Source organism: Elephas maximus, chromosome 14, assembly GCF_024166365.1.
Source record: "Elephas maximus indicus isolate mEleMax1 chromosome 14, mEleMax1 primary haplotype, whole genome shotgun sequence".
In the NCBI taxonomy this organism is placed as follows: domain Eukaryota; kingdom Metazoa; phylum Chordata; class Mammalia; order Proboscidea; family Elephantidae; genus Elephas; species Elephas maximus.
The window spans coordinates 58,460,048-58,469,420 of NC_064832.1; the positions used below are offsets into that span (position 1 = coordinate 58,460,048).

General features: G+C 44.4%; 1 protein-coding gene across 5 annotated transcripts in view; it reads right to left on the minus strand.

The window, feature by feature from the left end:
* The window catches only part of PCDH9 (protocadherin 9), a 1,049,989-nt gene extending 1,042,100 nt beyond the window's left edge, over positions 1 to 7,889 (minus strand). For 4 of the 5 annotated variants that reach the window (XM_049852903.1, XM_049852904.1, XM_049852902.1 and 1 more), the window contains exons 1-2: positions 7,351 to 7,889; positions 2,958 to 6,128 (exon numbers count right to left, since the gene is read on the minus strand). In XM_049852903.1, the coding sequence (XP_049708860.1) occupies positions 2,958 to 5,993 (3,036 nt within the window). In that variant the 5' untranslated portion in view covers positions 5,994 to 6,128; positions 7,351 to 7,889. Of the gene's footprint in view, positions 1 to 1,148; positions 2,731 to 2,957; positions 6,129 to 7,350 lie in introns of those variants that run through there. The other variant, XM_049852906.1, reaches the window with a different exon arrangement.
* Positions 7,890 to 9,373: the final 1,484 nt, after the last annotated feature.

The window sequence follows — 9,373 nt, forward strand, 5'->3', positions numbered from 1 at the left end:
AGAAGTTCCTGTTAACAATACATGTCCCCCCAACTAAAACACTTAATAGATCATACGCTAGTGTCTAAACTTCTTTGAACACTTTTATAGCAATAAACCCTATTTTTTCAAAAACTGTGTAGCTGCAGGAGCATATTTAGTATAAAAGCCACTAGCTGAAGTGAAGAAGCTAAATTGAAGAAGTTTTTAATTTCTAGCCTAACTAGAATATCTGCAGAAATCGGAGAGATCAGCAAAGAAAATTAAAACAGCAGTACATGATATATGTTCTTCTTTCATAAGAAATATGGAAAGCCTGGTAACGTAGTGGTTAAGTGCTATGGCTGCTAACCAAAAGGTCGGCTGTTCAAATCCACCAGGCGCTCCTTGGAAACTCTATGGGGGCAGTTCCAGAGTCACTATGAGTCGGAATCGACTCGATGGCAACAGAGTTGGTTTATACTAAAATTGTACATACTTTATCAGCATCGCCTCTCTCCTTACTTCCAATGCGCCTTTCCTCTTGCACTGCAATTTCTCTTTTTCAGTATGAAAACTTGTAACAAGTATAAGCAAAGCCATTTCAAAAGCACTTTATCATAACAGTGAATTACAGCAACATCTGAACATCCAAACGCCTCTCAGCAGAAGAGCAAAGTGTCATAATAGTCTCAGGAATGTTATAAAATGTACTTTAGTTCCAGTTAAGGAATTATTCAGCATCCAATTTGAAAGATGACATCATACAACTAATCTTATGACTGACTAAGCCTCAACAAAAGGTCTTTTCCATACTTTGCTGAAATGCACTCAACATTTGTTAGTGAACTATATATAACTGTATAGGGTTCCAACTTTTGGATAAATCAGAAAAAGTAGATCTGTATATCAATGCTAACGCCCACCACACTTATACGAAAGGGAAGGTTACGGGACCATATTATCCGTGGCTTTCTCTGGAGAACAGATTTCAGATTTGACATGGAGACTTCTAAATCACATTCACTATTTTCAAGATATCATGCAAATCACGAAATGCCATAAATATATTGTGAGTGGCTTTCACATTAAAAGTACATGAAGCACGTTTGGTTTCCCAAATTACTTTTCTAATTAGTTGTAAATGAGTTAAATTACAATTAATTGTAAAATGAACTATTTTACAACTTCTGGAAAATCTTTAAGAAGCCTGGACAATTGCTATGCTTTAAAACATCAATCTCTTTTTAAAAACTGATGAAGTTCCCAGGAAAGTCATCCCAACTTCAACCTGCATAAAAGCCTTATATTCACCTCTTCCATGTTAATGTACGTACTCTCATCCTGTGCATTTAGCGCTAAGAATCTGTACTTTTAAAATGTTCTAGGTATTTCATCTTTTATTTAAAAAAAAATTGGAGATTTTATTTGCGTAACTGTAGGTATTATACTTCATGTTCTGAGAGGATCCATGTGATTTATTGTCAAAGTTATTTTCAATAATAAATATCTTATTAATGTCAAGCCTTACAGTGAGTCCTGGAGCAATAAGCAATGGATGGTAAGAGGGAAACTAGGGTTCTAATAAGACACCCCACCGCACTCCATCCAGAAAAAGAAAAGAAGAAAAAAACAATCTTGATTTTTCAGAAACTAATCAATAACAGTCCATACTGTCTTGCAAGTTCATTTTGCTTTCCTTGATTTCCTGAAATTTTTATATACGGACTTTTTTTTTTTTTTTTTTATCAAACTCAATGGGCCGTCACCATAAGGTGAACACAGTATCAGCAGAGATAGAAAGTGCATTACAAAACCCTAGAAAGTTTTCGAGGTGAGAGCTAATCACAAAAGACCAAGCAAATGAACTTAAACACCAGTTGCTCCAGAGCCAACTATCATTAAGTAAAAGGTATCTTTGGCTGTAGTACCAGCTTGATCCTTCCCTCCCCCCTTCCCGCACTACTGCGGGATTGGCCCCTGGCCAACACACGCGACATGATACCCTAGTGCCATCTACAGGCTATTATTGACATTCAAATTCTGTGGCAACAGACGAGCACCAGTGAAATAAATTAGACAGTGCTGCATTTAAATCTTTATTAACAAGGAATTATTAGACCTAAGAAAAACTAATTCTGGATTTGGTTGAAATATGAGTTTCTCAGCCTCTTAATCCCTCTTCATATGGCATATTTCAGTTTAAAATGAGTTATGACAGATCACTTATGCATTACTAAGATGAGAGAATATTTACAATGGATTCATTCTTTTCTGCATAAATCAGCTATATTAGGGAGAAACCATTCCTTTTTTTTTTTTTTTTTGAAAGAGTACTTTGGCCGTTGAGGACAATCTGAAAACCTTTCTATTAAATACTCAATTTACTAAATAATTACAGTAAAATCATCTGAAATCAAAGAGAAGACTTCCTATATGGCTTAGTTGCAATCTACCAACAATCATGTGCTTCACAGCTGATGTACATTTAATATCCTACTGTTTAGAGACTTAAAAAAAAAAAAATTAACCCCTTTTTACCAACCACAGCTCCAGTATAATTACAGTCAGACCTTCAAACATCATTTCAAAGTTGAGATCTGAAGGTGACTTTTTAGATCAAAAAGGTAATGTGGAAATCTTGAAGCAGTCAATTTGGAAACCCCAGGAGCAGAATTTGGTGTATCAGGACAGGATTTCTTCCTCGGCAAACATTACCTTGGGACATTTTGAAATAATTTCCTCTTTTCATCTTTTGCCATTTGAAGGAAACTGGGAGGTTAAATAATTCTCAGAACTCAGAAATTTCAAAGCTGTTCTAAAAATTCTTGATGGAGCCCCAGAGCAATAGAAAAGGGGTCAAGTTTTTTTTTCCTCCCCCCCTTTTTGATTTAACTAAGCTCAAGTTAGACCAAAACAACAGACACACTGGCACATTAATACTGGTTGACTGGGCACTTGTATGCAGTACTTATAGACCAGTAAAAGTGCTCGTTTACCTGTCTGGTGTGTAAGGGGCCCTTTGTCTTGAAGCCTCCTTGGGAACTGCACTCTGAGGCACTGAAGTGGTCTGAACTAGTGGAAGAACGTTTGGAAAGCGTGTCACAACCCCCGACAAAGGTGTTGTCCAAAGGGAGTTCCTGAATCACATGATGCTTTTTCACAGAAACTGGAGTGTCAGGTTTAAGGTGAAAAGCAGGCTGTGGAGAGGCAGATTTGTAGTGCTTGGCCAGGTCGGGGCTGTTAGGCTTGAAGGTTGTTGGAGGGGCAGGGCCCCAGTCAAATCTTCCTATGCTTTGCTCCTCCAGCTCAGCTGGCAGGCTTATTGTCCCATTGATAGGTTCGTGAACTGCATCATCCGGCTTGGACTCTTCGATAGTAACAAAGTTCAAAAGAGAGCTCTTGGGAGACTTTCTTTTCTTCCTTTTCTTTTTCTTGTTTTGTTTGTTCTCCTGGTTTGGGGACATCCATTCAGCGCCTTGCTTGCTCCTCTGAGCTGCTTTGAACCTTGATGCATGGCGACAGCGCACCAGAACGGTGACGAAGATCACAACAATGACCACCATGGCGCCTGCCACGATGGCGATCATGATGGTGAGATAGTCCTCGTTTTGATAGGGTTGGCTACTATCCCCTATGTTCCTGTCCAAGGGGGTCTCCATAGTCCTGCGGATCAAGTCATAGATGTAGGAGGCATTGCCAGCAGTGTCATTCACATATAGAAAAACCAGCACGAGCGTGTGCAAAGACTTCGGATACCCCAGGTCACTTATGTTGACCACCAAACGGTGCAAGCCCACATCAGTAGATGCCGGTTTTTCTTCCAGAGTAATGTTACCTGTTACCGGATCGATCCGAAACAAACCTTTGTTGTTTCCACTCACAATCGTATACTTAAGTTCAGCGTTCATTCCTGTGTCAATATCCACTGCAAAAACTTCTGCTACCACGGAGCCAGGAATGGCTGAGAGGGGCACCAACTTGAAGGAAGTGTTAGACGGTGGAGAAATAACAACGGGGCTATTGTCATTGACATCCATGACATTGATAGTTACTTTCGCAGTGGAGGAACGGGGTGGTTGTCCTCCATCTGTGGCTTTGACATCGAAAGTGTAGGAGCTCTGCTGCTCTCTGTCAAATGAAACGTTTGACTTTATGACTCCGGAGTATGGATCCAACACAAAATTCTCATTGTCATTTAGAATGGAAAGAGTCACGGCTTTATTATCCCCAGCATCTGCATCTGTCACCGTGATTACCCCCACAGTACTATACTTTGGCAGATTCTCAGACACAAAAAATTGAAAATGATTATGAGTAAACTTGGGGCTATTGTCATTCTCATCCAGAACAGTAACTATCACAGCCGCTTGGCTTTGGAGGGGAGGGGTCCCATTGTCCCTGGCAGTTACTGTAAAAATGAAGCGTTCTTGTTCTTCTCTGTCAAAGACTCTGGAGGCTGTCAAAACTCCTGTCTTTCTGTCCAGATCAAAGAAGGAGGCATTCGGTCCAAGCTGATAAACAATGTCTGCATTTTTCCCACTGTCTTCATCTGTGGCACTAATAGTTGTTAAGTATAACCCACGTCGGTTGTTTTCAGCAACTGACAGCTCAATTACAGGCTGGTTGAAAATTGGTGGGTTGTCATTTTCATCCTCAAGCTTAACCCTTACCAGGGCAGTCTGATTTAAACTAGGTTTCCCAGAATCAGAGGCAACAATTTTAAAGCTGAATTCTTTGGTGCCCTCATAGTCCAACAAAGAAGAGGTTTCTAACAAATACTGGTTGTCATAAACTGCCTTCAAATGAAACGGGACCTCTCTTTCAATGAAACAGATCACTTTGCCATTCACATCTGTGTCCTTATCTGAAACTGTAATTAGGGCAATCTTTGTATTGACAGGATCTTTCTCAGATAAGTACACTGTGCCGTTGATGGGACTTATAATGTACCTGAGGTCTATGTTGGGAGGGTTATCATTTACATCAGTGACATTGATGGTAACTGTTGCTCGAGCAGGAGTGGAGCTGCCATCACTAGCCAGCACTGTCACTTTGTGAATGGCTGTCTCCTCGCGATCTAAGGACCTCTGAACTGTGATCAGTCCAGTAGTATTATTTAAAGCAAAGAGTCTTTTGGTTGCAGGGGCGACCTGGGCACCAAAAATGTACCGGATTTCTGCATTACTGCCTACATCTGCATCAGTGGCGTGGAGCTGAATCACAGAGGTGCCTACGGGAGCGTTCTCTGGGATATGCACCTCCACTTGACCCTCTTTAAATACTGGCCTGTTGTCATTTACATCACTTACTGTGACCTGTAGTATGGCCGTGCTGGATTTCTGTGGAGTGCCTCCATCCTCTACTTTGATTTTCATCACATAGGTGTCCTTCTGTTCTCTATCCAAGTTTTGCTGAACAATCAATTGCGGCCACTTCTCTCCCTCCGGAGTTTCCACGATGTCCAGTCCAAAAACACTCTGACCATTTAACAATTCATAATGCTGCACACCATTGAAGCCTGTGTCAGGATCTGTTGCCGATGGAATTGGAAAGCGGCTGTTGATCAAAGTGTTTTCTGGAATGGAAATATTGATGACCGGAGATGGAAACATGGGGGCATTGTCATTGGTATCCTTGACAATTATTTTTATTTTGATCAGCCTGAAAAAATCATTGGGGAGGATCACCACCTCAAGTTCAAAGAAACACTCATTCTCCTCAGCATAAGAGGCCCCAGCACAGAGTTTTTCTCTGTCTATTCTGTTGGAGGTTGTGAAGATTTCCCCAGTGCTACTGGATACTTTCACCAAAGGGGCATCCCCAGCTTTAGAAACCAGTCTGTAGACAAGGCTGGCGCTGGTCCCTGTGGCGGCATTGATGTGAGAAATGTTCAGATCCTTTGGTATGTTTCCTATGGGCACATTTTCAGGCAATTCCTCTCTAATAGTGTAAATAAGTTCTTGAGCTATTGCAGAATCGAGCCTTAAACAGGCGATCAGAGCAGCCAACAGGTAAAAATCCCTCAGGTCCATGATAATGTATTTATTTTCTTTTCCTGGATTTTAGGGTTTAAAGGTATCCACTGAGGAATGATGCACAAATTGCAAGAGGCAGCGCGCACAGACTGGAGGATGCATTACATCTCATCTCTTATCTGGAGACAGCCACTGTCAACAAATCGTATAGACAATATTATTCTTCAATAAATAGAAAACACACAGTCACAAAATATCACAACAAATTTTCCTCTGCATATTAGTAAACATGGCAGTTGGCTCTGCTGCTGTTTCCAAGTTAACTCTATGAGTGAAAACACCAAATATCCCTTGCTTGTTGCATTGGCCCACAGAAAATGAAATTAGCTACTTTGAAATTAAGGACAGCTGCTGTTCTTTTTTTTTTTTTTTTTTAACCTGTGTTCACCCACATTGTTTTTTGGATGCTGTTTAATTCAAAACAGGCATTCTTGGTCTCCTCTTCCCTTCCCCCTTTCTAACCCACCTCCCTGAGTTTTTTTAGGTACGAGTGAAAACCCTCAGTGTTTAGCTACGGTTCCTGCTAATTGCTTGGTCACACGTCAAACGTGATGTTTTCTTCTCTGCTACACTGAGTCATCTCTTTCTTCTGAAAAGACTATCTTTTTCTTTCCTTCCAGTTCCTCAACTGCCTTCTAATACAATCTTACTGGGAACCAGGCATCCCAACATGCTGCTGCAGCATCATAAGCAAATAGTCACCGGCCACTTCAGAGCCTCACTGCCTGGAAGCACAATACCAAGACTTCGAATTTCTTACCCAAAGCTTGTTCTCTTTTCTCCATATTGCTCAATTACTCCCAACTAGAATTAATAAACACATTAAAACTTTTTTAAAAAACGTGTAATAATATTCCTTATTCTAGAAGTGGAAGAGGCTGCCGAGATGTAAGTGAAACGCAGTGAACATCCCCCTGTAACGAACGGCACAATATTTTCTACTGAGCAGAAAAGAGAGAGAGAGAGAGAAAAAAATGCTGTTTCTTAACCCTGATCTCTGGTTATAATATTAGCAACATCTGTCACACATAAATACGGCAACCAATACTGCAGGTAAAAAGGCTCCTGCTTAGATGCTCCCCTAACTGCAATTTAAACGTATGCAAGGCTCCAGTCAGCCACCTACTTGAGTAAAACTGGTCAGTTCCCAAGCACTAATCTTATCTGCATTAGGCTGCACGGTAGCTGATGCCCGCGATTAGTTCCGGCAGGGTGATGCAGGTAGGGATGCAGATACAGCCGAGTAGGTGAGCTCTGCCCCGACCATCTACCCAATTACAAACATCCCTCTTCTACACGGAGGATACAGCTAAACGCAGAATTTACGATTGTGCATGCGAAACTTTACACTTACGTTAGTTGCCTCAACCTTTCCCCTTTCCCGGTATGCTGCAGTTAGGAGTGATTTGTTCCAACACATAGAAAGCCATGCATCTGGTAGCACCAGTTTGGGGAGAAATCAGAAGCAGCAAAACGTTTTCTCCTTGCAAAATGTGTTGCTTCGGGCTGGCAAATTAGCAACTCCAGAGAACAGATTCACAGATTTGTCGTTAGTCATTCTCTCCACATTTCGTCTCTATTACCCACTGGGTCTGGGCTCTTCTGGTATTTCACACACACACACACCATCCAGTTGCACTTCTTCAGCTCAGGAGTATTTTCCACAGCATCAAGCATACCATTTCCATGCGGTACCAATACTGCTGAAGTCTCTAACTTCTTGTAGGAAATGTCAGAGTTGGGGTAATGGTGATTCTCTGGCTGCTCTCCGGGACGACAGTTGCCTGGCGAATTCCTAATCGGTTATCTCTTTCGTGCTTCAGAGACTCTAAGTCGCTCCTTCTGTCTTGCATCTCTCCCTCTCCCTTCTCCTCTGCCCCTCTCTCCTTCTCCCTCTCCTCTCTCTGAACTGAATTTCTTGATATAACTCTCAATAAGCCCAGAGGGAGGGCGTGACGGCCGAGGCCCCGCCCCGGAGGCCTGATTGGCCGGCATCTTGCGGTGCGGGCGGCCGCAGCCGGGCGCGAGGGAGGGGGCGCGGAACAAGGCGCTGACTGTCTCCCAACTCCCCGTCCTCATCTCCCCCCTCGGTAGCCGCGAAAACCTGGAGAGTGAATCCTGGCCCCGGGAGAGCCGGGTTCCAGGAGAGCACTGAGCATGCGCCGCAGGGTCCGGACAGGGAGGGACGCGCTGGAGCGCCAAAGGCCGGCGCGGACGCGGGTTTGGCAGGCAGGAGCGTGGTCGGCGGCTGGTCCGCATCGCTCGGGGCTGCTGGCGGCGAAGGCCGGGCGGTCGGGCGAGCGTGGGCAGCTCGGGCGCGGGCCCGGGGAGCCCCGGGTGGCGCGGCTGGTAGATGGGGGACGCCGAGGCGGCTCATCTCTGGGCGCACATTTCACCCTTATTTGCCAGAATACAAAGGGGTCAAAATGCAAGGATGGGAAAAAGTGAACCTGGGGTCCCGGGCGCAAGACGCACTGCCGCCCCTGGAAGGCAGCGCGGGCGAGCGGAGCCGCGGAGCGCGCAAAACGGCCCACACGGTCGGTGCTGCAGGAGAGGCTTTTGCAGGCAGGGCACCTAAAGAACGGCGGAAAGGGCGGGCAGCGAAAGGTCAGGGCAGCGCGTTCCTGAATTTCAGTCGACACAGGGAACAAAATTAATTGGAACGCTTCCTACATGTAGGCTCCGGAGCGTAGCAGGGGAAGGGGAAAGCGACAACCTCCGGGATCCGCTTGGTCAGTCCTGGCCAGCCTGGGGAAGGTGCGAAATGTCGTCTCGGAGCGCAGGACGGGCCGCGGGGCCGATGGTGCCGGTGCCTGCCCGCTCTGCGCCGCAGCTCCAGAAACCTGGGGACCGAGCTCGCCGGACGCTGGGCTACGGCAGAGCCCACTTCCAGCTCGTCCAGCTGCAAACTTTTTGTCCGCGAGCCTGGAAAGAGTCCGGTCCAGCTGCACCCCAGGCCGTGGAACACCTCAGCTTAGTGCAGGGAAACCTTGCGCTTTCTGCTGGTTGCAACTTCACATAGGATACTTGCCTTTTCCCGTGCAATTCATTTCTCCGACTCCAGCTCTGTAGCGTCTGCCCGACCGTTTTCTCCTTTTCTGACCAGGGCCGGATGAAATGTCTGCCGGAAGGATTAGCCTTAGCCCTTAAATATTGGCCCCGAAAGCACTATTTATATTTGAATGATCTTTTAAAATCAGTAAACCACGAAGATTTGTGTAATGGGTTGTATCCACTAAGCCAGATACCCAAGTAAAGTTTGAGGCATTAGCGTAACAACAGATCAATTGGACCAAAATTGTTATTTTTTGTGAATGACCTATAAAGGTTGTCTGGCAAGGTCTTAGTGCATGACTGAATAACTTGTTCTAACAGGA